The sequence below is a fragment of the Haemorhous mexicanus genome, chromosome 14 (genome assembly GCF_027477595.1).
Source record: "Haemorhous mexicanus isolate bHaeMex1 chromosome 14, bHaeMex1.pri, whole genome shotgun sequence".
NCBI lineage: Eukaryota > Metazoa > Chordata > Aves > Passeriformes > Fringillidae > Haemorhous > Haemorhous mexicanus.
Window position 1 is genome coordinate 12,850,153 of NC_082354.1, and position 26,602 is coordinate 12,876,754.

Genomic DNA, 26,602 nt, shown 5'->3' on the forward strand with positions numbered 1-26,602 from the left:
TATCAAAGAAATGTCTTGACTGAGTCCTGCACTAAGTTCAGGCACAACCTGCAGCCTGCCCCACTCCCAAATGTCTCTCTACCTCAGCTAAGGAAAAGCACTCCCTGATCTTTTGATAGTGATATTTTATTATAACATATAATATAGCATGAAGAAATCTATTATAGCATGAAGAAATCTATTTTAAAAACAGCTATTCCTCTAAATCTGAAATTCTGCTTCACTGATTTTTGCTGGAGGAAAAACATGATAAACTCCAAAATTGCTTTGGAGGTAATGACAAGTTCCACTGCTATTTATTTTTTGAGTGAAATCCTTTGAGGTAAGGGAAGATTTGGGGCTGGGACTGGCGGACTGCAGCTAGTAAAGGTTGTTATTTGTCAGTGCTTATGTTCCCAAGGAAGGCTTCAAAAACAATTTAGTCAACTGAAGATGAGGCAGTCCTTGCTACAAATGGAAATGTTGCAATCACACCCTGCACACCAAAGTGGGTAAAACATTTTGTATGTCTGCCACAAGAAGCCATACAATGGGCAACGGAGCTCTGTCTGATGCCCACTTCACCCTTTTATGCAAAGTTGGTGTGATATGGAATGTAAAATCTACTGGTATGTCTTGAAAAGAATAAGTCAATCAGCAATCTTAGCATGTTTTAAAAATAGCTTTAAAATGTCAGTGTTGCTTTTATATCAGTCCTTCATGGCCTCAAACTACAGAGGTTATTGCTGCACTGGACAATGTAAGGATGTCAGTGGTGTATTTAGGTCAGATTCTCTTTCTGTAGTCGCTGGGTTAAATTTTAGAACTGCTCTGAATCCTTGAGGCATTGAAATCTCCGCCTGCCCGGGATGGCCTCCTTTCTGCCTGAATGCCAGTCACAGACTGTACTCCCTGCAGTCATCTTCTCTGATTTCCCCAACCCGCCTTCCGCTCCCTTCACATTTCATTTGTCTTCCCAAACTCCTAAGATTTGGATCAATTTTAACCTAAATGTTTTCTGTCTTCTTTTTCTTCCACATGATGAATTTTAATGCTCGGTGGCCAAAGTAACTCCCCCTTCCTACATATTTTAGTATTTTAAATATGTCTCTCCAGTGAGATGCTCCATTTACATTGGAAATGTTTCTCTGAGAGTAGCAATGCTGTTTATGCTGATTACTTTCCTGTTGCCTGGCAGAGAAGGGCAGGCTGTCCAAGCTGTCTGTGATTCTCTCCTGCCCCAGTAATTGCCATTTCAGTGGTGGTTGTCTGTGTGGAGGGCAAAGAGAGACAAAACATTAAGAGGACAAAGAGAGATAAGGCATTAAAAGTGGTATCAAGAAAAATTAATCTTTAGGTTGTTGTTTAGCCCCCATTTTTAGATTTGTGAAAATGGCTATGGATGGTAAAAAAAAAATCTAAAATCAGGGCTTGCATATGCAGGATTTGTTGGCATTATAATTTAATTTAGAATGCTTTTGTGAGCCAGCACATACCAGGCAGTTATTTCCTCTTCCAAGCACTGGGAACTACTCTAATATCTGGTACTTTTGTAATGTAAAGGCACTGACTGTGTAAGGAGAGACATTTCAAATATCTTCCTGATAAAGCTTTAATATATATTTTAATGTCGTTTGCTTTTGAGGGCTGCCTGCAGCTGTCTGGGGAGGCATGGCTGTGTCTCTGTGCACCTCAGCTGGCTCTGATCTGAGCAGTGCTTGGGTGGTGAGGAAGCTGATACCCATTTCTCTGCCCTAAATCAAGAGGCTGGAAGGTGAAATTTCCATTTTTCATGCTAGGCACCAAAAGTATCTCATGTTGCATCTCAGGACAGGGAGAGAGGCTGCCAGGCTGTCTTTCTTACAGGAAATATCTGAGAAATAGTTTGAAAAGAAAGGAGGCTTTCCTTGCTGCTGTTCCTGGAAAGTGGCTAGTGTCTCCTGGGTGCTGTTGGAAGTGGAGTAGGACAAAGTTGTAGAGCACTGCTCTGTCCTCCAGGGATTTTTATTTTGATAACCTTCTGGGGGAAATTTCCAACTCACACCACGGGGAAACACCAAGGACAGGGTGTAGGTACACTCCACCCTAAATGAAGAATTTTTATGAGGATTCACCAGCCTCAGCAAACGTGGGGGATTGCTGCTGAGTTCCCTCTCTCTCTGCTGGAGGCTGTGCTCACAGAGCCCCTCCTAATGGTCAGTGCTGAGCTGTTCCTGGCCTTTGGCATGGGATGGGATGGGATGGGATGGGATGGGATGGGATGGGATGGGATGGGATGGGATGGGATGGGATGGGATGGGATGGGGTGGGGTGGGATGGGATGGGATGGGATGGGATGGGATGGGATGGGATGGGATGGGATGGGATGGGATGGGGTGGGGTGGGATGGGATGGGATGGGAGGGAATGGCACTCTGCAGGACCAGCTGGGAGCTCAGCACTGACTGTACTCAGCAGATGTTCCTTTCTGCTCCAGCTCTGCAGGATTTCTTGTGCTTTAGCAGGAGCCAGAGCTGTCAGTGAACTTTGGAAATGCAACGTACATGGCTGGAGTCAAGCTGTCTTGAGGGGAAAAGACAGCTTTAAAAACACTTATAATGAATTATTTTTTTACAAAACATTTTCAGTGTTTACTGCTTGACAAATATGCACCTCGCCTCTCGTTTTAGAATGATTTTAATTTTGTGAGGCTGTTATTGTGGCATGAATATGCAGATCTGTCCTACACAAAACATTTTCATTATAGAAAAGGTATAAATCCTGAAAGTAACTTTGCTAAATAGCAGAACAAAGAAAGTAAGAGGAACTAAAAAGCTGTTCTGCAGCAGAGGAGCTCACTTCACACCTGGAAGCACATAGATGCATCTCTAACTGCAACCCTGCCCTTGGAGAAGGGGTCAGGGGTGCTACAGTTCACTTTGGCAGGCAATGCTGGCTGAAAAAGCTGCAGAAATGCTGCCTTAAACACTTGTGGGTACTCACTACATGTGAGCTGCAGCTCCTCACAGGCTCAAATCCAGTCTGACAGTAACTACCTGCAGAACTGCAAATAGTGAATCAATGTTGCCACAAGCAATTGAAACCTAATAGAGCGTATTTCTCCTCTCCCCGAGTTTCATGTTCTGCTTTGTAACAGATTCTGTTACAATTTATGGCAAAAGCTCAGAATTGTTTTGAGCTCAGGTGGTGGAGTGTACGGGCTTCTTTTGAGATAAAATCAAGTTGCATAATTTCTGAACAGGAAATACTCTTGCTTAATGGATATTGCTCTCTCTAATCTGTAATATCAATGCAAAGTGATTGTGAGGTAGATATGACCTGCTCTGCCTGAACCGGTAGCTGTTCATTTTTATGCTGTTCTTAGATGCTGAAAGCATGTATTATCACACAAAATTATGATCAGTATAATTATCAAATTGTATCAGATTTGTCAGCATAAATACCAAGAATGCTGTATTGAAAGGAACTATTCTGTAAGTCGACTTACACAGGATATGTTTGTGAATATAGTCTTGCTGTAACATAATAGGTAATATATATTACAATCACGTATAAAACTTACTATGTAAATTGCTTTGTATTAGTAATTTTGTGTATTTGTCTTGTGCTTATACTTTGAGATACTTGACAGAGAGTCTACAGAAAATTTCAAGTGGATTTCTTGCAGAGAAATACATAACAGGCATCAAAGCTTTGTAGAAAAGTACACTTAGAACAAGTTTTTTAATGACAGTATAATATCTAAGCAACCCTAGTACATGTATTTTCAAGAACAACTCCTTAGTGACAAAGCCTAGGTCTGCTGAACAGAGCTTTGCAGCCCTTCCCTGCACAGCTGGGCTCCTGGGGGCTTCCAGATGCATACTGGAATTTGGTGCTGAGAGGTTCCAGGTAAAAACCAGGAAAACTGGCTTGGTTTAAAGGTGGAACTGTTGGAAGAGCACTGGAGCAGTATGAACACTCAATTCATCTGCTAAGTCCTTTGTTATTAAAAAAAAAAAGAAAAAAGAAAAAAAAAAAGGAATATTTGATTGTGAAATGAACTTGGGCTGTAAAAAAAACACCTTTTGCCAGGTAAATGAGCAAAGATGATCAGAAAGTTTCTGTGCTGTTGGAAGTGTGGGCTTGAACCTGGGCAAGAGCCCGTGTTACTTGTGCATTGGAGACATTACCTTGCCTTGGGATGGAAAAGAGCAGTAGGAAAAAAAAAGCAGTATCTGGAGTGGCATGTGTTCTATAGCTAGTGTCCATCTAAACGGCAAATTTCACTTTCTTTTCTAGTGGAAAGAAAGAAGCAAAAAGGGAAGAACTCACTGCTGCAACTTTCTTTTTGTAACATATTGTGACTGAGCACATTCCTATACTGGAGTTATTCTATTTGGGAACATTTGTGTGATATCCAGTGTGTCACTCCATCCATGTCTCTTCTCAGCAGAGGTGAATTCTTCCTTAAGTTTTTAAAGGTAAGCCGAGACTGGCACTGACTCATGCAAGAGGTCATTTTCAAGGACAGGAGTTGGAAAAATATACATAAAAAATAAACACTAAAAATGCTTTCTTCTGCAACTCAGAAACTCATTTTCTTGTCTGCTTCAGAGCAGAGGTGAATTGGTTTCTTGTGCCTGAATTTGCTTCAGTTGCTCTCATTGATGTGAGGAGAACAGAAGGGAACCCAAAACTGCCCACAGCAAAATCTGTTAGAGAGTTACTCAACCAGGATAGCTTTTACTCTGAGATTGATGCTGCACTGGCTTTGATAAATGCAAAAAACGTCCAGATAAAAAACAGCTTTAAAAGCAAGTGCTGTCAGATATACACAACTCTGTGTTATGGTCTCATAGGCATTTCAACTTTTCCTCCAGGGTTAAAAGAATGAGGAGCTCATTGCAGCCTTGGCTGGAAGGTTACCTATGGCTTCATAATTAGTTTTGCTTCAAGTTCTGCCCTCAATTGCATTGCTAAAATTCCTATAACTTCATTAGGGTTGGCTGGGTTTAACTAAGGCATTATTTGCCCTAAGATTACCTGCAGTCAAAAATTTGCTGAATGTAGGGGGTTCAGTAATTAAAGGTGTGTTTACAGGAAACAATACAGGCAGAACAGCAGAAGAACAGCAGTTCCCAAATCAAAGATGTGGCCACATGAAAAAGAGGAGAGGACTGTGAGGAAAATTCAGGGTTAGCATCCTCCAGCGTTATGGGAGCAGGTGAAGCAATTCTGAGATTTCCAGGAGCCAGCATTATGGTCAGGAGAGCAGCTTGTGGCTTGCCTTTCACCTGGTAATGTTGCTGATCCCAAACGAATCCCCTGGAGAGCACAAGGAGATGTTTTTGTGTATCTATCACTCGCATTCCCTAGACCACCAAGGACCTGGTGAGTGCCTGAGAGGGGACGAGACAAGGAAAATGGAGAAGGGCACTTCATTGGGAAGTGTAGTGACAGGACAGGGGGGAATGGCTTCAAACTGCGAGAGGGTAGGTTTAGATTAGACATTGGGATGAAATTATCTACTTTGAGGTTTGTTTGAGGCACTGGCGCAGAGAAGGTGTGGATGCCCCATTCCTGGAAATGTCCAAGGCTGGGGCTTGGAGCAGTCTAGTCTAGTGGAAGGTGTCCTTGACCATGACAAGGGGGTTGGAACAGGATGGTCTTTGAAGTCCCTTCCAACCCAAACCATTCTGTGATTTTACGACTGTTGCTGCCTTTTCTGCCCTCCCTGCCGTTCCTGCAGCTCTCCTGATGCACCAAGCTGGTGGAGACAAGCCTTGATAGCAGACCTGCTACTGCTCTGCGCCGTGGCCTCTACCTTCTTTTCCTCCCTCCTTTCCTCAATCCATCTCTCTCTCTCTTTCTCTCCATCTCTCTCTCTTTCTCTCCATCCCTCCCTCTCCATCTCTCTCTCTCTCTTTTTCTCCGTCCGTCCCTCCCCTCACAGAGGCCCCGCCCCTTTACTCTGGCCCCGCCTCCTTTTTCCCCGCCCCGCCCCGCGCAGCCGCAGTGCGCGCGGCCGTGGGTGACGCAGGCCGGGCGGGGCGGGCCGGGCGCGCGCGGGGAGCGGGGCCGCGCTCGGCACTTCGGGGCCGCTCCGGAGCGGGACCGCGGCCGGGGCCGGGCGGCCGCAGCCGCAGGTGAGGGCGAGGCGCGGGCACCCGGCTCGGCTCTGTCCCGCTCGGGGTCCGGCGGGGCGGGGGGCGCCGCGTCCTGTGGGGCCTCTGCGGCCGCGGGGGCAGCGGGGCCGCACTCAGTGAGCGGCGCGGGGGGGCTGCCTCGCACCGGAGGGGCTGCCCCGAGGGTCTCCGCTCACCTGGGCCGCTCGGAGGCCGCAGGGCAGCACTGCTGGCGGCGGGGGCTTCCTGCGGGCGGGACGGGACCGGGGTGTCCCGGGTGCACTTTGTGGGGCGGCGGGCGGTCAGCCCCGTGCCGGGGGCGGCGTGGGGCAGTGCGGTCCCCGCTGGGGAGGGAGCGCACACGGGGGTGCCCCCGTTGCAGCGGGGACCGGCGGGGGCTGCTCGGTGCGGGGCAGAGCCGAAGTGCGCCGTGGCCGGCGGGGCAAGGACGGGGTCCGGCAGGAGGGGGGTCACCGCTGGGAGCGGCTGGGGACACAGCGAGAGTGTCCCGGCCGGGGTCGCGGCTGGCGGCGTGTGCCGAGCGGGCTGCGGAGCTTGTGCCGCTCGCAAAAAGTATCTTTAACTCTCCTTTTCCAGGCTTTGTTGTGCAGCCATTGTAATCGTTGTCTTCCTTCACCCGGCCCGTTCTGCTCGTCAGTGTTTATTGTTCCCTGGTCCTTAAATAGGCTGGATGAGGTCTGGGTGCAGGAAGGAGTTTTGGAGATTAGTTCTGAGATGCAGCCATTAGAAAGGGGGACGTAGCTGTAGGTTGTAATTAACTTGTCAGTTTCCTCTTCTCCCTGTTCTCATGAAATTTAGGCCAAGCTCTGTTTTTAGTAGGTACTGTTCAGGACTTTTCGCCTCCGTATGAAAAGTGCGATGTTAACTTAAGAACTCTAGGAGTCTTGGCTCGGCTCCTTTGTATGATTCAGGAGACGCAAGGTGCACATCTTTTTCAGTTTTGTATGGCAAAGGGCGCTTCAGCTTGGATGTTCTGAGTGTTAATGAAACTGATGCTGTCTTAGACCTGCTGTGAAATCTGCATCAGAAATACTTCCCTCACTCATTTAAATATGCCTCATACATTTGAATAGAATGCCACAGAGTAGTTTTCCTTATTCTTTCCCCAGTGAGCTACACATAGAGATAATGCTAATGAATAACCTTCAGGGCACTCTTCCCACTTCTCTGATTTCATGGTAGAGCTTGTTCTGCAGTCCTGTTTAATACTAGAATATGCTGCAGAGTGTTGATAGTAAAAAAAAATTGTGTAGTAACTTGGATTAAATGCTACCCTGAATGTACTTCTTGTGATCTCTTTGATTCTATGATTTTCAAAATTGTGCTTCTAAACATTTTCCTTCCCTTCTAAAGTTTAAAAAATTGTAGTGAGGTGCCAGCACAAATTAGCATGCTGCTCTGCTTCAAAGAAGCAAGACTGCTTCTAGTGAGCCAATGACTCTAGGTGTCAAAAATGAATTAAAGTGACTTTGCCCCAGCCAGCTTTTTTTATTATTATTCCTTTAAATAATTTCTTCTGCTCTTCTGTAAAAGATTCACTAAGCTGAGTGTTGTCTGAGGCTGTAGTTCAGCTGTACCTGATCTGTCACAGTAATTGTGGCTTGGAGACTTCTGCAATTCATGGTATCATTGCCACAACTTCTGGTGATGTATGAAGCAGATCAGCAAATGTACCCAATTAGAGGAAAAGGCCCCAGATTCCCTGCTCTGGTTGGCAGTGGAGTCCCCCAGATGCCAGCAGAGCATGTCCATGGAGCAATGCTGAGCGCTGGAATCGTCTCAGGCAGCCGGGGGGGCCAAGCAGGGAAGGGAGGACGTGCAGCTGGTAAGGGAGGCTCAGAGGGGAAGTGAGATGTAGCTCTGCAGGAAGGGTTCTTCTGCTGGCACATGACCTGTCTAGAGGCACAGTGGGGTTGGGCATACAAAGGAAGGCCTTGCCTTTTCCCCCTGAATTCCAGGCCAGGTTGGATGGGGCATTGAGCAACCTCGTGCAGTGGGAGATGTCCCTGCCCATGGCAGAGGAGTTGGAACCAGCTGATCTTTGAGGTCCCTATCAACCCTAATTGTTCCATCAATTCTAGTCAGAAGTGTGATTTTTCCTTTGTTTTGTTTTCCAACAGGCTGAGAAAAATGCTGGAGTTCTTAAAAAAAAATCAACAAGCTATCTCATGTTGAAATATCTCAGTGTTATTCAGAAATTCCATGGTTTCTTTGACAATGGTGATCAAGCCCAGGTTGTCTGGAACTGAAGGTATCATTGAAGTTACCTCCAGGGCTCTATGTTCTTGGTGTGGTCTAGCTGTTAGAAAGGGATCATTAATCAACACTACAAAGAAAGTGTTGGTAGTGATTCCAAAGGAATCTGCAGTGTATTCTGCTGGGAGTGTTTCTGCTAGCACTACTCTATCACCTCCACAAGCACCACGAGCAAAGCTGTCAGAAATGCTCGTGTTTTTCATGGTTGTTAGGTTGCTGAAATAGTTGTGATGCCTAGTATATGGCTTTTCTTTTTCTTCCCTTTACTATTTTAGATGATTTATCTGTGCTGGCAAAACTTTCTGTGAAACTGCACTATGGCAAAAATTGAACAATTATGGAGTGTTTTAAGAATAGCAGCCTCAGAACATATTCAGTGTTTGGCTATTTCACTGTATCAATAGTGGAAAACTTTTCTAATGACTCTTAATAGCTTATCAGAGTTGATTTTGACAGCCTGGGGCTGGATTCACAGGGATGGCTGCTTTTATCACAGATCTGGCATAGTGTTTATGGGTGTCAGTGTGAGTGGGAGGTAAAAGCTTAAATAGATGGGGCAACATATGCTCTGCTTTCCTATCAAGGTTTTCTACTTTCAGGTCTTTTTCATTCTCACAGCTGTATTGCATTGTCAGAGTACTGACTGGAAACATTTTTATGGTTTTCTTTTTAACTATTTGTGATGCAACAGCTTTATTAAAATTGTGAGATTAGAGCTTTGTGGATAAATTAGAAACACTGCTGTGGAAGAAACTTTTCTCAGCGTATTGGCTCGCCTTAAGCTAAGTGTCTTTGAAAAGCTACAAAGTAATTAACCAATGTTAAATTGTAGCCTCTGGTGCACAGGCACGCTTTCAGTGGGTATTCAGCAGAATTGAAAAATTTTCCAGTTTTATCTGAATTATTATGAATTATGATTATGAAATTATTCATGATTATGAAATATTATGAATTATTTCCGTAAGGCTTTATCTCTCAGGCCTTTACAGAGTAGGAGGTGTTTTGGGGTGAAGGTGTGCCTATGCCATGCAGTGCAGACAGCCAATATCCTGTACCAGGAGGTTCTGACAAGGCAACCAGGCTGGAAGTGCGTTGGGGTGGGAGATACAGGGAGTTGGAATGTGTCTTGGTACTGGTGACAGAAGTGTGTCAGAAGGGGATTTCCTGAAGATATCTTTTGAATTTTGAGGTAGAAAGGGACCTGTTTGAAACCAGGAGGAGCTTTCAACCTGCGACAAAATGAAATCTGACTCCTTTAATTGACTTGTGTATTTCAGAAGACTGAGAAAATTTGGGTGATTTTCCATGTTCAGTGTCCTGTAATGAATTTGATGTCTTCGATGCCTTTTCTGAGAAGCTGTTTTCAAGTGAGTTGGCTGTACTACTTTTTGAAGAATGCCCCAATTACTAATTTGTGTTATTGAGGTTTTTGCTTTAAACTTGCTGTAGGAAATACGTAATGCAATTTCTTTTTATGGAAACAGTGCTTTGTTAATACTAATGACAATGGTCATATGATTCCTTGGGGCTTTTGTTTTACCTTCTTTGTGACTGATGCAGCTGTTGGTGGTGTGTTCTGTAGTTGTGAAATGCGAGATTTGTTTGGCAATGCCAGCTATTCTGCTTGGTTTCTTTAATGTGAAACATTTCAAATATGAACAAACTTATGTACAGGAGAAAGTACAAATGAAAATGGTTTGTGAACTGAAGTTTTGCTTTTAAATAAGTGTTTAGAGCTTTTGCCCTGACTTGTAGCTGCTTAAATTTTGGGGAAAACTTCAGACCTTTTTCCATTTCCTTCTTAAAGAGCATCAGTCTTACCAGGTGCCCTGTGCCTGCTTGATTTGTCACATTGCACATTTTTCTCTCCCATTTCAAGAGCCTCTCCTCTGGAGGGTGCCCAGACAGTCATGCACATGGAAGGCAACTGACAGAGCAAAACTGCTGCTGTTCTCTGTGCAGGTGTGGATGGGACCAGAGCAGACCTGGTTGTCAGTAGGCAAAGCAGCAGGACTATTTACCTGTGATGTCAGACACTTGCTTTGGCTCCTGCCTCCTGGCATATGGACTAGTTTGTCCTGCCTCTCAGAAGTCTCTTTATTTGCCTGAAGTGGGAGGTGTAAGCTGCTTTAGGACACAGGTCCTGTCTAAGCTGTTCCACCTTGCAAGAAGAGAAACAGTTGGCACAAAGCTCATGGGAATGCGGTGCATGGATCTCATGGTTAAAACTAGGGATGGGATGATTTGAGTGCCTGTCCTTGCTCAGAGGACTTAGAAGTATGTGTTCTAACAAATATTGCAGTACTCAGCTACTCATCATGTGAGTTCTGTTATGAATGTTAATTTCCATCTTTGCAGGGCAGTGGGGGAAGAACTTTGTTCCTTTTTTGTCGGTGAGGAAAATAAATTCATTATATCAGTCTATTATTCAGAAATCACAGACCAGGATTTAGCATCATGACAAGTGAAAACCATGGTGCATGGTAAATGAGCTTCATTCACACCATAACCATCTGGTCAAGTGCAAATTGTTTTGAGGAAGGTGAGGTGCCATGTGATGAAAAAATTCAGCAGAATGAGTGTGAGCGATTATGATTACATATTAGAATCTTATAGGCTGAAAAAAGCAAGGATAAATATGAATTGCAACCCAGTTCCTTTTTCCTGGTTGTTCTTTGGTATCTCCATGTGAGTGGTATGTTCTAGTTTAAGTTGAATGCATTTTATTATGTATTCAACATGCATTTAATTTAGTATTGTGAGATCTTTGATTCCTTTGGATAACTGACCTTATCTGACAATGCTAATGGAAGGGATCCAGCAATATGTTAAGATGATGATCTGAAATACCCAGCATGTTTTTACTGTACTGGATTTCTGAAGTTGAAGCTCTGGTTCTGTCATATACTATTGCAGTATGTTTTTTACATTTTAAAATGGTTCTGTAAGAAAACAATGCAAAATATTTCTTTCAAATTTCAAACTTCTTCATAAACTTGTTAGGATTGAAAATTAAGCAGAAGATTCACACTCAGACAGCAAAATCTGATGCTGGAGACTTTGGAGTCTATTTGGTGCTGCAGGTAATTCATCAAATGTGCCTCTGGGTGGTCCTGCCTTGTGCCCTGATCTCCTGAGGCAGCTCCATTGGGAGAGCTAGTGCTTGAGTGATTGCAGAATGATTTCTTTCATGCTGCTTAGCTCATGGGAAACTTACCCACTCAGTAATGTTTTTATCAGTTTGCTAACTCACCCTGTGGCTACATCTTGCTACTACACTTGCAGGTAGAGACAGGAATCATGTCAGGAGGTGAGTGGAGGGAAAGCAGCACAGCTTCTCCCAGCAGATGCTGGGGATGGAGCATCAAACTCAGCTCAGCAGGACCAGGGCATTGCTCCCACTTCAAACTTGTCATTGTTTCCAGATGCCGTTAAAAACCCTTCCTGGGATTGCTCTTCTCCAATTAGCTTTCCATCTGTGAGGAAGCCGAATGATCCATGTAACACTTATATTCATGGTTTCAGGTAAATAGTTATATTAAAGCAGAAATTCTACACTACATTAAGGAAGGGGGAAAACTTTTTTTAGTTCTGGAGGATTCGAACACTGCCCTGCATCTTGCTGACAGATACCTGGCTCTTGAAGGGAGCCAAGAGGGAGAAATGGGTTGCTCTTCTTCCTTGTCAAATTTTGGCTTCTCAGTGCCTGACACTCAACCAGTTTCAGTGTTACAAAACACGTGGTTCTGGGCTGGCTTATGGCTGCCCACAGTTTTTGAATACAACTGAGGAAGTGAGTAGCACATCCGTTATTTAAAGAAAGCTGCAAGCAGCACTAGAATCCTACAGACGTGGGCATGTGTTCTGTATATATATATATATTTTTTTTTTTTTTTAGAAGCTGATTATCCACCATGGTGCCAGAATTGTAGAAGACTTGTGTTAATATTTTATGCCTACCACCCCCCCCCATCATCTTTCATTTCAGTGTTAGTGAGTAACTTCTTAAGTAGTAGTAGCTACAAGTTACAAAATACATGTGAGGTTGTATTGCTGACACTTATTAATAACTATATTTTGTTGCTTGTTGATATTGGAAGATTTTAACAGGAACAGTGTTACAAGTTTTGCTCTCTTCAATGTTGAATTTATAGTATAGCAATGATTTCATGGTTAGAAATTTAATCTGGGCTCTTGTGTTTGCTGTTCTAAGTAAAGCTTGTTTTATACAGTGGAATTAAAGTATTTCTACCAGGGTGTATGTCCTATAAGACATACAAACAAAAGACTTTGCAAGCTTACACATTGAAGCTGGAAATTAGTAATTAAACACTTAAACTACAAATGAATTGAAGGATGACTCTAGATAAGTCAGCAATATTGAATTTACCAAGTTGCTTGAGCTGCCTTATGCTGCTCCCTTGGTGGCTCTGCAAATCTGACCAGTCTCTTGTGGTTGCTCACCTTTGTCATGGGGAAGTAAATGTGCCAACATTCACTGTCTCTGCTCCTTATTAGTGCCAAACTGGGTAGTACCAAACACTGACATCTGTATTGATAAAAGGACTATTGTGGGGAGTTTTGTGATCCAATTGAGGCTTGGTACCATATTTTACTCCTGAGTCTGAGAATTTTGTCCTTTATGTCCATACAGAGTTCTGTTATTTAAAGGATAAGAGTAATGGGATGATCATGTTATCACCTGTCTTGGGGTTGGTAGAAGTGTTGCAAACTCATCATTTATCTCAGTCATGTTGATGGCATCACTTGCTATGAGAGAGCCTGGCCTGTATCTTCACAAATATTTTTCAGGGATGCTCTAGTACCTTGTCTTAATGTAAAATTTGATATGTGGAGCAGTTTGCTGTGAGGCTTTAAATGAACCCTGGTACAACCCCCCAGCACTTCCCTTTAGCAAGAAGGTAGGGACTGAGATTTTGTGTTCCTACTGCCATTGCTTTTTTTCATGGTGTTCTAGCTGGAGTGCCTACCTGATGATAATTAAGAGCCACAGTGGTGCACCAAGACCTTGTTATGAAAGCACCTCCCATGTGCAGAACAGAAAGGCAGTTTCTGTTCCCTTCCCAAATCTTGCTATGCTGATGGTAGTCTTTCTTCCACTGGTTATTTTTCTGGTGTTTGGTGGCAGTGGTTGGGTTTGGGTATGGTTGTATAAAGGAACAGTTACAACTGTTGGTAACACCTTAGTAAGGAGGTAGTCTAGCCTGTGGTGGTGACACTTTTCTCTTTCTTGTAGCCCTAAGGCTATGTGGTGGTCTTTTACCAGCATGTCTTGCCTTCCTCTAAGGGCAGGGGTTTTTGTTAAGTGTTACTGTGGGTGCTTGCATGGCTCTCCTGGCCCATGGAGCTCCAGGTTAGTCTTTTCTGAGAGAAAGGGCTGAGCAGATGTACACTGGACTCATCCTCCTCTTAAAATTGATTTCTTCAGTGGTGATGAGTGTGCCAAATGCCCTGGCTTCTTCTGGGATGACAGCAGGGATTTCTTGTCTGCTGCTGGCTTTCTCTTGCTGTTGGATATCATTGCTAGTTTGTAGGAGCAGAAAATATTTCAGTAAGGGGGTTGTAAACCTTAACTCTAGCAGCTTAGACATTTATGTGAGTGCTTCTGCAGAATGTCAACCAAAATAAGCTGGAGTGGTTTTAACAGCCTAAATAATCACTCTTTGTATTGGTTGATCCTGAGTAAATAGGTTAGAAAGTACTTAAGAGCAGCTCAGCTGGAGCCTTATGGCAGAGAGCAGGGACAAGTAGCCAAGGTTGCTGAGCTCTTCCATGGCACAGCTGTTCCTAGAGGAGGAGATCCAAACCTAGGGCAGAGGTTCACAAGCTGAAGGGCTGCTTGGAGGCAGAAATGTGGTTTCTCCCTGCAAATAACCCTGCGATTACAGCTGAAATAAGAAAATTCCACTTCATCCTCCTAATGGGGAATGTGTGTGTTTTCTGGTTAGGCTGTAATGATCTGCTGGTGTGGAGTGAAAGAAGTGATTAAATTTAGACATATTTCATGTGGAAGCAGGGGATGACAATGCTGGCACCCTTGTGGAGGTGCTGCCAGGTGCCAGTGCATGTGGTGTGGGGCTGCTCTCAAGGTAAGAAGTTGCATGATAACACTTCACTGTCCTAAACAAGGAGTCAGGAATAAATAATGGCAGAAAAATAAATGGGAGGAGGAAAAAATGAATGGGTCAGAGGAGAAAATGCTGTCTTTGTATTGACTTTATTGTTTCAGTGCCATCCCAGATGTGTCTAACAAGTCTGACATTGTCTGAGATTTTCATTACTAAGAGCCTTCACAAGGCCCTGCAGTGTAATGCTTGTGTGTGTCACTGGAGCAGCCTGACACGGCTCTGCCACTGTGCAGATTGGACAAAATGTGCTCATAGGGCATGGGGGGGAGCTGGATCTTACTCCTGGTTTTAAGGGAGTAAGAAACCACTTTCTAACTTCATGTCTTTCTGGCCTTCTTCCCCAAAACAAACTGTGTGAGAGGCTTCCTGGTAACTGTGTGTGCCATTTCTGACACAGTGGTATTTTAGTTCTGGAACCTTAGTCATTCTCATTGCTGCCATCCATAGCTGTGCATATATGAAAGCAAAATAATTTAACACATTTGAAGGAGGAGTATCAAAAGCTTTATAAAATAAGATTGCCATAGCCCCTTATCTTCAGGTAAGGCCTTTGTTTTGGTCAAGAAGTTTAAATGTCCCATAAGTGCTTCTGATCCATTATTATTGGTTGACTTGCACTTTCCTAGTGATTTTGTTGTTAGCATTGCTTTGTTGTTTTAACTGGATAATTAATTTGATTGGGAAGGACTTGTAATTGAAAAAGATACTGTTCATTCATTGAATTATCAGAGTGACCCTCACTTTCTGGTGCTAATGGTGTGAGAATATGGGTTGCCAAGTGCAATGTTTTTGTTTTTGTCTCTTCTGAGAGGAAATGCAGAGGAAATGAAACCCAGCAGTGTTGTTGCCAGCATTTCTTTACTCTGCTTTACGTTAGAATGAATTAAAAAAAAATTAATGCCAGTGCAAGTAGCAGCACTGCTGATTGCTCCTTGTGTTTTGGGGTATCTGCCTGCTGTTTTCCTTTCAAATAGGTTGTGCTGTGTTTTCAGCATTAAAAAGAAGTGCAGTGTCTCCTCCTAAATCCCTCAATCCCATTGTTCATGCCTGTAAGATGACTTTTCACTGTAACTTTGTGCTATTTCAGCTCTGCTGTGACTGGTGCTCTCTGTGCAAGCCCAGCCATAGCTTCCTGCTGTGGTAGCAGCTGCTGGGGGGAATTTGTGAGAAGGGGGCTTGGCTTGGGATCATGGTGCAAGGTATTACTTCTGTTAGGACTTCTGTACCTCCTGTGCCTTGTATGCACTTAGAGACTGACATGAAATGGTGGCTGTGATTCTGAAACAGTGTCTGCCTGAGTAGCTTCAAAGCAAAAATTAGATCTGACTTTTTTTCTTCTGTACTACTGTTGAAATAGATTTTTATATGGAGCTGTGATCTTGTGGGATTCTGTATGAAATAGTCCATACACATGGAAAAGAGTAGGATGCCACAGATTTTTAGTGAGTTATGTGAACTTTCCCTTCAGGCAAGAAGCGGGGCTATCCAATTTTCCACTCACACTAGAGACACAGCTCAAAGGGCTGCAGAAGCCAATAGTTAACTCTGTTGGAGATGCTGTACCCTGCAGTTCTTTAAAATAACATCTACAGTGGATAATAGTGTGCAAACGTGTGTGACAATTTTTTTCTCTTCCCAAACCTTGTTCTAGATGTCAAAATTAACCTGGACTGCTTGGGAATGGCGAAACATAGCCCTGGGATCCTGCAATGAACAGTAAGAAAGCTGAGATACTTTGTGTATGCAAATAATTTTCTTTTAGTGACTGAACCCCAGTGAAACCATTCCTGTTCAATTAACACAACCAGGCACTCATTGTGCAGCTGGTGTGGAGGTGCTCCCAGCTTCCCAGGCAATAAAGAGGCAGCACCAGAGGGGTGGACCAGCAGGGGAGCATTCTTTGGGAAACTGTGGTGGGGAAGTCTCTGCAATCAGTATGGCATTGGAGGTGAGAAGCTGCTATGGGAGGTGCATTAGGAAATTATTGAGGTGGTAGCTGAAGGATGCTTTCCTGTAATGTGTAATTATATTGTGAGACTCCATTGTTACCCAGTGTATAATTATATCAAGACTCCATTGTAATGGGATATCTTGAGTGCAAATTAGATTGAAATGTGATTAGACAAATTAGTGGAAGGAAAAAAGTGAATTTTGAAGTGCTCAAGGCTGAATTCCAGACACAGTTTGTAGGAGGAAGTCCCTAAAACCCTGACAGAGGGAAGCTGCCAGGAGGCAGTGTCCTTTCACTGCCACTGCTCCTGAATTGACTGCTGTTAGACAGGTAGCCTGACTGATTAGGTCTTCAGTCTGAGCTTTCCTGTCTGACTTTTGTGTGGTGCTTTTCTGATATGAAACTTAGTGTGTAACAGAGGTTGATTAAACAGTTCATGTAGCCAAGAAAGCAAGATAGCTTTGAAGGTATTCCTGAGTGTTGATCAAAATATTCAGATATTTTTTGTGTTGTTGGTATCCTGAGACTTCTTCCTAGTTTGAAGGATGTGTAAATATTCATGTATGTACATGCTCTGTATTCTTTACATAGCCTTTTCCAGATGTTGCAGTAGACATCTTTAAATTAACTAATTGAAAATTATTCTAATTAATTTTCCTGGTACAAAATAAATGACTTGAGAGACTGTGTGGGTGAGTAATAATTTTGTAAAGTGTCAACAATGTCTGCAGAAAACTTACACAATTTGTCAGCCTTCACTGGGATGGAAATTAGAAGGCTTTTGTATTGTTACATATAATAATTCGGATATAGTCCATTGGAAATGTACATCTCTTGAAATTTCCTGTAATCTAAACTCTTCACAGCAGTGTAAACACTTAACATGCAAATGTTCAAATGAAAATATATTTTATTTCCTTGAAGGACTCTGACCATGTCATGTTTAATTCTTCCATAGGAACAGTTTTTTTTCCAAGGGCTTTCAAAAGCTGGTTTATATACTTGAGATGTTAGGCACTGTGAATGTCTTGAAAATATCAGGACTCTTTTTTGATGAACAAACTATAATTGCTAAATTCTTGTAGGTCAAATCACAGAGCCTTTATGCTCTTTATTAGTAGAGTTGTTAAAGACACAGGAAGCTTAGTGCTTTGTACAAAGTAGGCTATGTCACTCCAAGCAGATTCTGCTAAGACTGATTACTTTTGGCTTTCTGAGAAGTTTGTTCAGCTTACCTGAAAAAGACAAATGTATGTATTTGTAGAATATTAAATAGCTTTGAAATTTTTCCAGAATGCAGTTAAACCTTCAGTTTACTTTTTCTGATTGTAGATTGACTGAGCTAACAATTTAAGCTGCACTGCTCAGAGGTAAAACATTGCTTCATTTTGAACTGTCTTATTTAGGAAATTCACTGTTTGAGAGGTTGGGACATCTAGAATGATCTTTGGTTTTTTTTGTTCCCTGCTAATCAGTTTTCTAAAGGCTGTGTGGCTTCTCTTCTGGGCTTTCCTTCAAGGTGGTTATTTGAGCCAAAAAAGCTGGACTGTTGTACTGGTGTTCAAGACCCTTGTGTTTGGGAAGTTCTTCATGTCCATTTCTAGCACAAGTATCATCAGAAATCCAAATCTCATTTTGCTTTTAAAGCTGTTGTGTTAGAAAACATCCATGTCCACTAACTAAAGCTGAATGACCAACATGTGAAGTGGCATCCTACTCTGCTCTCACGTCATTTGTGAGGCTTATGAAAAGGCAGTGAATGGTGTGAGCTGTGATGTGCTCTGGGTACATTTCTGACCTAGTGTGTCCTGAATTGTCAGTTCAGTGTTTGTGCCATTTCAAGGTCTGCTCAACACAGCTTTAGAAAGAAAATAAAGGAAAACTAATGCCTCTAAGTTGATCTGCAGCCTGGTGTTCCCTTAGCTTCCACTTTTGCCCATAACAGCACTGGAAAATTAGGAAGCTTGCTGACAGTGATTGCTGTTGGAAATTATACTAACTTCATCTAGGAGCATTTTTCTGAGGCCTTTATTTGCATATATAGGTTAGGAGAAGCCTCCAGGTAAAGGACATTATTGATGGAAGTAACAGCAGGAGGGAAGGCTTGGAGTTCAGTGGAAAGTGATTCCAAGGTGCCTTGTCATAAGGATACTTGAATGGTAGCAATAAGGAAATACCAAGGATTCAATTTCTCAGTGATGCAGGTGGTTCTGATACTCTGGTATGTGATGTAGGAGAGGGTGCCAAAAGGTTTACAGCAGAAAATGGGAAAATGGGCTTTAATATTCTGAGCTTTTTTTGCTTTTATTGCCAGGTAATGTATACTGGCTATCTGGGAGTCACTTGTGAAGGCTGGAAGATTTCAGTCTGCTGAAGTGTGTGTGCATTGTTTTACCAGAAGGCTTCACAGGCTTTTACTTCCTGTTTTCATCACTTGTTTCCAGTCTGATGTGAACTGTCTTTTTCATTAATGCTTCCAGAGTAGTAGTTAGTGCCTCTAAATCTGTGACACACACAGTCCAGAATGGAGGTCCTGGAGAATGGAAGCAATCCATGGAGGGTAAGACTCCTAACTTTGTACTGTCAGCACTCTTGGAAGATAATAATTAAAAACCTTCCTCCAGTCATAAGCATAGAGGCAGAAGCTCACATTACCTTTAGGAGAGGGGTGGCATGGAAGCTGCTTTGCTGTCTGGACAAACAGCAGGAGTTGTGGGCATTGCCCCTGGTAGGCGCCTGCTCTGCGTTGTGGCTGTAGGAGCAGCAGTGGGAGGACAAGAGCATTTTGGGCAGCTGCCACTGACAGACCATCTGGGTGCTGTGCACAGCTCTGAACAATGCTTGGATCTGCAGCTGGGGATGACAAGAGGGTGCAGATGTTTGAGCCAAGGGCAGAAGAGACAGAGCAATGCTGCTGTCCAGGACCAGAGCTGAACCCGGGTGAGTCACTAACCTGTCAGGTCATTGTGGCTCTTGCAGGGAGCTGGCTTGTCTCACACTTGCTTTCTTGTGTTTTGGGGCACTGGTCCCTGCTGCATCCTTGTCCCCTCCCTGTGCTGGCATCTTAGACTCACTGTCACTGCGGTGTGTCATCTGCAGCCTGTTCCTTGTCCCCCTCTCTTTGGTGCCAGGCTGGGGTTGCTGTGTGGGAAGATGATCTCGATAGGGCTCAAGGGAGTGGGAGAGAAGTCCATTGATTCCTTGGGACTGGACTATGCTATGCTGTAATTGCTGAAGCTCCCAGTGTTGAGAGTATAATATAAGGGCATCCAACCTAGGTCTGTCAGGCTTAGCACAGATATTCAAAATAAACCAGCATTTTCTTCTTGCCTATGGTGCCATTTTAAACTGCAGGTGTTTTACCTAGGTGTGATTTATATGTGGTGTATTAATGACTTGATCTGCTTTAGGGAACTGTTTTCTCTTTCTGTGTGAGTGAAATACTATACCAAGAAGCTTGGGGTTTTTTTAATACTTGAAGTATTGTGAAGACTTCTAAGCTTGTGTGAGCATGCTGAAGCTTGTTTTATTTTGTGTTCCTAGAATATGTTGAATAATTTTTTTTATCAAACATATTTTAAAGTACATTAATGAAGGCCATTCTGTAACTGCAGTTGACAAGCATGGTAGCACTGCTTTTGGTGGGTAAGACTTCTTCACAGTTGCAAAATTTCTGTTAGGATAAGATCTGTTCAGCTACCTAGAGTTGTGTTTTGACTGTTGGCTTCCTTTGTGACACTGAGTGTTTCAAAATGCAGCACTTTGTCTGAAGCTAATTGGTAGCTTCAGTTATATTTTCTGTGGTCTATAATATGGGGTTACATTTGTGTCTGGACTAGATTTTTATAGAAAATGTTTAAGTACTTATATACTTCTGGTTTATGGGTGGAAGTCAGTAAAATATTCTACTTGGTAATGATTATCAGGTGAAAGTTGATATAGGCTAATGCTGCTCTTGAGTAATGCTACCCTGATGCCTGTTATAAAAACTGGGAGGCTGTGCTGTTCTCCAGAAATGTGTACGAAGTCCGTGCTGAAAACTGCCTGCAGCAGGATAGTCTGCATCTGACTTCTGAGATGATAATACCTTTTTAGGCATGTATTCTCTGTATTTAGAGAGAGATTCTCTTACTATTACTTTTATAGAGATTAAAACCATTCTTTTAAGAGCACAGTTCAATGTCAGATTTAATCAGATGCTGCTGGAAGGGACAGTGCTGCTTCCTTCTCTCTTTGCCCAGTGCGTGCCGGGGATTTGCAGCTGCCCCGGAGAGCAGCATCTCCCTGTCCCTCTGGTGGGAGCAGCACTGGCTGTGCTGGCTCTGCTTGTCCCCTCACAGCTGCTTGCTGGTGGCTCGTGCAGCTGGATCCAGCAAAAGGTAGGCAAGGGGTGGTTGGGTGAAACTTAAATAGCATGGGGCTGTGGCCCTCAGTGTTCCCAAGCGAGAATTCAGCATCTTGCTCCTGAGCATTTCATGAGCACTCTGGTTTTCAGAAGTTGTGTTTTGTTAGTTTTTGATTCAGGTTGTCTGCTGTGCTGGAGGAAAGTTGTCTGCTGTGTTATCACTGTAGGTCAGGCTCAGTCCCAGCATCTGCTGTGTGATTTCTGAGACTCATTTAAACCCAACTTGCCTGCTCTAGGAGTGATGTTTGCTGAGGTCTGGCCTCTGACCTTACAGGTGTTTCTCATGTTCCTGGGATGCTCATGTTTGCCCCCGAGGATGTGTGGGTTTGTTCATGTAATGGCTTCCTAGGCTGTGCCCTGCATACTTTGTCACTCCTTGGCATGACTTGTGTCGCTCATTTGCTGTTTCTCAAGAGCTGGCTGTAACTGATACAAGTAACCTACATAAGCAGTGTGCACTATCAACCCTGAATAATCTAGAGCTTCCTGACAGATGAATTACAGGCATAAAAATAAGTTTCACAGGGTATCCATCACTTGAGTTGCATTCAGTGGCATATGGCAATGCATGTAGTGTGTTTGCTTTATGGAGTTGGAATTAGAAGTAGTTTAACTTCTCAGTAATGCTCAACAATTTTGCATGGGTCTCAACCACACCTCTTTTAAATTGTCTTCCTATATTCAGGCTGAAAATGGTTAGAAACAAATGTAATGGCTTATATAGGAAATTAATCCTTATTCATTAATATATGTACTTCTTTTGGTGTTTCTGAAAGAATGATGGCAAAATATAACAGCAGCCACAAGTGCAAACCCTGCAAACCAGAGACCTCAGGACCTTGCACACTAGTGAGAAATTCAGCTCCTGGCAGGGGCATGCAAGTTTGTGCTGGTGACCAGATTTGTCCTTTCTGTGGCAGGTATAAGCAGAGTTGTGAATTTCTGATATTTATATGCTGGGAATGTAGAATCACAACTGAGGATGATAGAAGCTCTGTTGTCAAAGATGAAAGTTAACTAAAATTTTTCTGAGTATGAAAAATTCTATTTCAACATGGAATTTTTTTGATCCCTTCATACTCTTATGTAATGTATTGCTCTCATTAGAGAAGCCTGTGTAATGTTCACAGGTTGGTAAAACAAGGACTGAGGCTTAAGCACCCATCCTAATTGCAGGAACCACACTACACAATGATGGTAGCAGAGCAGCTCAGGTGATGAGGCACTTTGTGAATGCTAGTTTTGTGATGGAGGATGGATAAAACCCATCCCATTCACTCAGCAGACTTCTTTAAAAGAGGAGAACCTAAAGTTTGTTTGAAACAAGAGGATGTCCTGAGGTGTAACAACATCAAGAGTTAAGAACCACTTTATTCTGTCAGCTGCTGTAGTGTCAGTGGGAGGGAGTGGGCAAGTTAGATGCTATTAAACAATTCTGTTTGATGCTGTCTCAGTTGTGGCATGTTTAAAGTATTGCAAAGCATATACTGAATTTATAATTCATGCTTACAAATACTTTGTGCTATTTCCTTCTACTAAATGTCTAAGTCTGCTTTAGCAAAATAAGATTTTAGACAGGTTCTTAAATGAGGAGAGCTTGTGTCTACTCTCTGAAGTCAAAATTTTATTTGTCATGGTACAGAGCACTTGAAGGGGAGAGGATGATTTGCAGAAGCCTTTATTTTCTGTTATATATAAGCTGCCACTTTGACCTTATCTAAAAATTTGCTCCTGTATTTTTAAAGTGTTGACTAAGAAAAAGGAATTTCTTCTTTGGGCTATGAATTAATAGCAGATTGCTTTAAAGAAATACCCAGTGCATACAGCTACTAAGTTTTTATCATTCTGTTATGTTTATAAATGTAAAATATATAAAAGACTGAAAATCTGAAGCGTGGCTCTTTTCAGGGGTATTGCCTAGTTTATATTTTGCAATGTTTGCTAATAAATAAATGTCAGGAAATAGAAATGTTACAACTTTTTCACTGTCCCTTCAAATGGAGGTATGATTTCACAAGCCAGAATATAGTCTGTAGTCTTTCATTTTGGTTAAAGGCTGTAAGATACCATACTCCTGAGACATTAAAAAAAAAAAATAGAACTAGGAGTTTGTTTATCAGCTGTATTAGATCTTAGAAATGGAAGTCATTAAGATTTTGGCCTCTTCTGTACAAATTAATGTGATTACGTTTTGCTTATAAATAATTTGAGCTGTTTCTCTCTCCCTTAGAAGGTGGCTTTAATGAGTCACAGCTTCCATTTTAGTAAATTGTTCATGGGATAGGCAGGCTCAGGAACAACTGGGTTAAACCAAGAGATTATTTGAAAAATCTAGGGCATGTGCTCTCTGTTCACTTGATTAGTTTTCATAATTCATCCTTGTTTCCACAGCAAAGAGCAGCCTAATGCATGCAAACAGGAAGCATTTTTCTTGCTTTTGTGCTCCTTCATCTCTGTAATTTTACCAAAGAAAGTAAGTGAAATGGGGAAACAGATTGTGCATGAATGTTTGGAACAAATCTTGGTTCTTTGTGTGAAAATCCATGGGATCAGAGAGCCAGGTGCTATTTGGGGATGCCTGTCTGTGACTCTGCTTCAGTTCTTTTCTGTTTGACTACAGGTGCATGAAGAACAGAGGAGATATTTCCGCTTGTCAGAGATGATGTGGAGAGACTCTTTGTGAGTAACTGATGTGTGTTTTCTAAAAAGCCCAAAATGCTAATGTGGGAATTTTTTTTTTTTTTTTTTTTTAATTCTCTAACTTAGAATGACTGTGCCATTTGTCTAAAAGTTGCATTTGGGTCTGGGAAGCTGTGAGTGTAGAGCCCTTCATGGGAACCACAGACAAAGCTCATTGTTGAGGCAAAGAGCTGGAGGACAGAGCGATGTATGGTTTCATAAGGGATTAACCACAATGCTTTACTTGTCTGTAGTGATCAGTCTACCAAAGGCTTTTACTGTTGGCTGCTGAAAGTGTTCTAGACTGCAGTAAAACCCCTGACATGGTGGGCATGGGGAACCTTTAGCAGGGTTAACTTGTTACTTATAGGAGCTTATTCTGCATGTCAGGTTCTTGACATTTTATTGTCCTTGTCCACTTTTGGGTTGCATGTCTTCTGTATCTGCTATAAAGATGATGGGAACAATAGGAGTCAGTAGAAGCTTTCCTGAAAGTTTTCAGTTCTTGTGTGCTGGAATAAACAACAATATTCTGGGATCAAGCAGCTAAACCACACTGCTAAAATATTACAGGAAAGAAAGAACCTCTGTGGTGGAGTATAACTGTACCTAGAGAAGTACTTAAAGGATTTGCTTTTTTGGAGACAAGGTCATTTTTAGAGAGCACAATTAGGTGATGCAATGTCTTATTTTTCAGATGGATTCCATAAAAATGCTGTGCTTTTAGTGCTATAGGCTCCTCAGCCAGCATTCCTTTGGAGTAATTAGTCCCAGTGTTTCCTTTTTTCTGCCAGATTTCCAGTAACAGTTGTGAATTAAAGCAGAATGTTATTTGAGGATTTTCCGTGATAGTCTTTGTGCTTCTTTTTTTTTTGTGTGTGTAAGTATAATATGAGTAATATGTCCTTGAGTGCTTTCTTTTAAACCATAAACTTGGATACTCTGGAGCTACTGCTTTGTTCTAATGATAATTATCTAGGAGAACAGTGCCTTTGTGGACAACTTCAGTGCTTTTCTTGGCAAGGAAGAGCTGAAGTTAGAAGAACTGCTCTTACCTCAGGCACCTTAATTTCTAAGTTTTCCTATGTTTATGCCATTAAAGCTACACAGTGAAATTTTTTTCTTTGTTCTTTTCTTGAAGAAAAATCCTTTTATTACAACAGACTAGTAATTGCTTCAACTCCTAGGTAGGAGCCAGTTTGAGTTCCTACACGTGACTTGCCTTTCTTGTTACCTGGATCTAAGAGAAAGGTTAAATGATTTTAGACTTCCCTCTTCCTGGAGACTTGTGGATATTTTCTTAGATACAGTTTTGTGATTTGTTTAGTAACTAATTAAAAAAAGTCACTATTGCTTAATGTCCTCATTCTGGTTTGGCATCTGCAAATAGTGCCTGATTTGGAAGCCTGTCTTGCTTTCACTCAAGAGAAAATCAGCTTGAAGATACTATTGGCTTGTAGTCATCTTTCCTTTGGCTTCTTCCAGGCCCTGCTTGCTGGTTCAGGAAGGCTGTGTGAGGATTTTTTTATAACTATCTCCTGGCCAGATGCTGGATTCTTTATGAAGCAGCAGGAAAAATCTTTGTCCTGATCCAGCTGACTTACCCAGGAGATAATGTTGATTAGATTTACTCTGTTGAGATCTCTTGTGGACAAAGTCTGTGAAGTTTTAGCTGCAGTTGGCTGAGTAGCAATGATAATATGCAATATTCTTCATTACTTCAATATTTTTTAAAAAAGATCTCTTTAATATTATGTTCTTAATACAATTGGAACTTGATTTTTTTTTTTAATTAAACAAGAAGTTTAGGCATAAATGTTCCAAGTATCAGTCATTATACCTTGAGATGTTCTTATGGTGATGCTACAGTAATTTGATAATACATAAATTTTTCCTGGACCTTATTTACAGGTGTTGACTATATTTTCAGTAAAGGTCACTTTCAGGAGAGACTTTCTGTGAAATGGGCAGCAGTTATTTTGTGGGGCTAGCATTTAATTTGTGCAGGTGGTTGCTGTTAAGGACCTTTCAGTTGCATAGCAGTCAGCTTTTCATGGTCTTCAGCACTGGGCTGGGTCAGGTTGTGCTCTGATACTTGAGTGGATGAGGCTCACAGCCAATGACACCCACCATGAAGAGTGTTTTGGGATTTCCCTACATTAATAATCCTCTGTGTCAGCATTAGTAGCTGCAATAGCAGGTGATATCTTTGTGGACAGATCCATTAGGTCTTACACATTATTGCAAGGGTGAATGTGTGTAAAATATAGTGGGGTAAGTTGAGAATTTAGTTTAGTTTTTGGTGCAGGATGGAGCTGAAGGAACTGGTTCCTTTTCCAGTTCTGCGTGATCATAACCTTGGCTTTAACCTTTATGCTGTAATATCTTGAGAAATATTTATCAAGTTTGTGGACTAGATAAAGGAAATTGCCTTTTGCCTGTTACTGTTGTTCTTTTTGTGGTTATTACTGTGTACTTGATGTGTAGACTTTCTGGTGAAAAGTTGGAAAACATTTCACCTTTTGAATGCTCAAAGGTTTTAAAGGGCTTGAAATATATACTGCAACTTAGTCCATTAAGTTAAAAAGTAATTTAACTAATGAAGAACAAATGTCCAATAAAAGCTTTTTCATTTTCAATGTAGTATTGACTCCTAAATTAATAAACTTCAGAAATATTAATTCTTGAGTGGAATTCTTATGTGGATAATATTTAACATGAAGTTCAACCAAAATGCAGAGATGCACAGCATTCCCAATGCTGATTATTTCTGGACAGGCTGAAAGAGGGTGCCTTGTTCTGCTTGACTTCTGTCCATGTCTGAGTGAGTCTCATTTGTGCAATAGTAGAAGGTGCTTGAGCTGTGCCCTTGGTAGTCAGTAGATCAGGGACTGTATGTGACAAGTTGGGCACTGAAGGGACATGCTGTATCTAAGCTATTCAGTTTCCTCATGAATGGACTGATTAATATGTTCTGTTGGCCTTTCCTCTCTGTAACCACATAAAGCTTTATGCTCTTAAAATAATTGACAGTCAGCAGCTGGCTTCATAGCAGG

At 42.1% G+C, this 26,602-nt stretch overlaps 1 protein-coding gene across 7 annotated transcripts in view; it reads left to right on the top strand.

Moving 5' to 3' along the window:
* Positions 1-6,019: 6,019 nt before the first annotated feature.
* Positions 6,020-26,602, top strand: part of KLHL13 (kelch like family member 13) — a 77,029-nt gene continuing 56,446 nt past the window's right edge. The window contains exons 1-5 of one of the 7 annotated variants that reach the window (XM_059858953.1): positions 6,032-6,106; positions 8,227-8,357; positions 9,640-9,729; positions 16,163-16,227; positions 23,488-23,546. In XM_059858953.1, coding sequence (XP_059714936.1) covers positions 23,527-23,546 — 20 coding nt within the window. In that variant the 5' untranslated portion in view covers positions 6,032-6,106; positions 8,227-8,357; positions 9,640-9,729; positions 16,163-16,227; positions 23,488-23,526. Of the gene's footprint in view, positions 6,107-8,226; positions 8,358-9,639; positions 9,730-16,162; positions 16,228-23,487; positions 23,547-26,602 lie in introns of all 7 variants that reach the window. The other 6 variants (XM_059858949.1, XM_059858950.1, XM_059858954.1 and 3 more) reach the window with 6 other exon arrangements.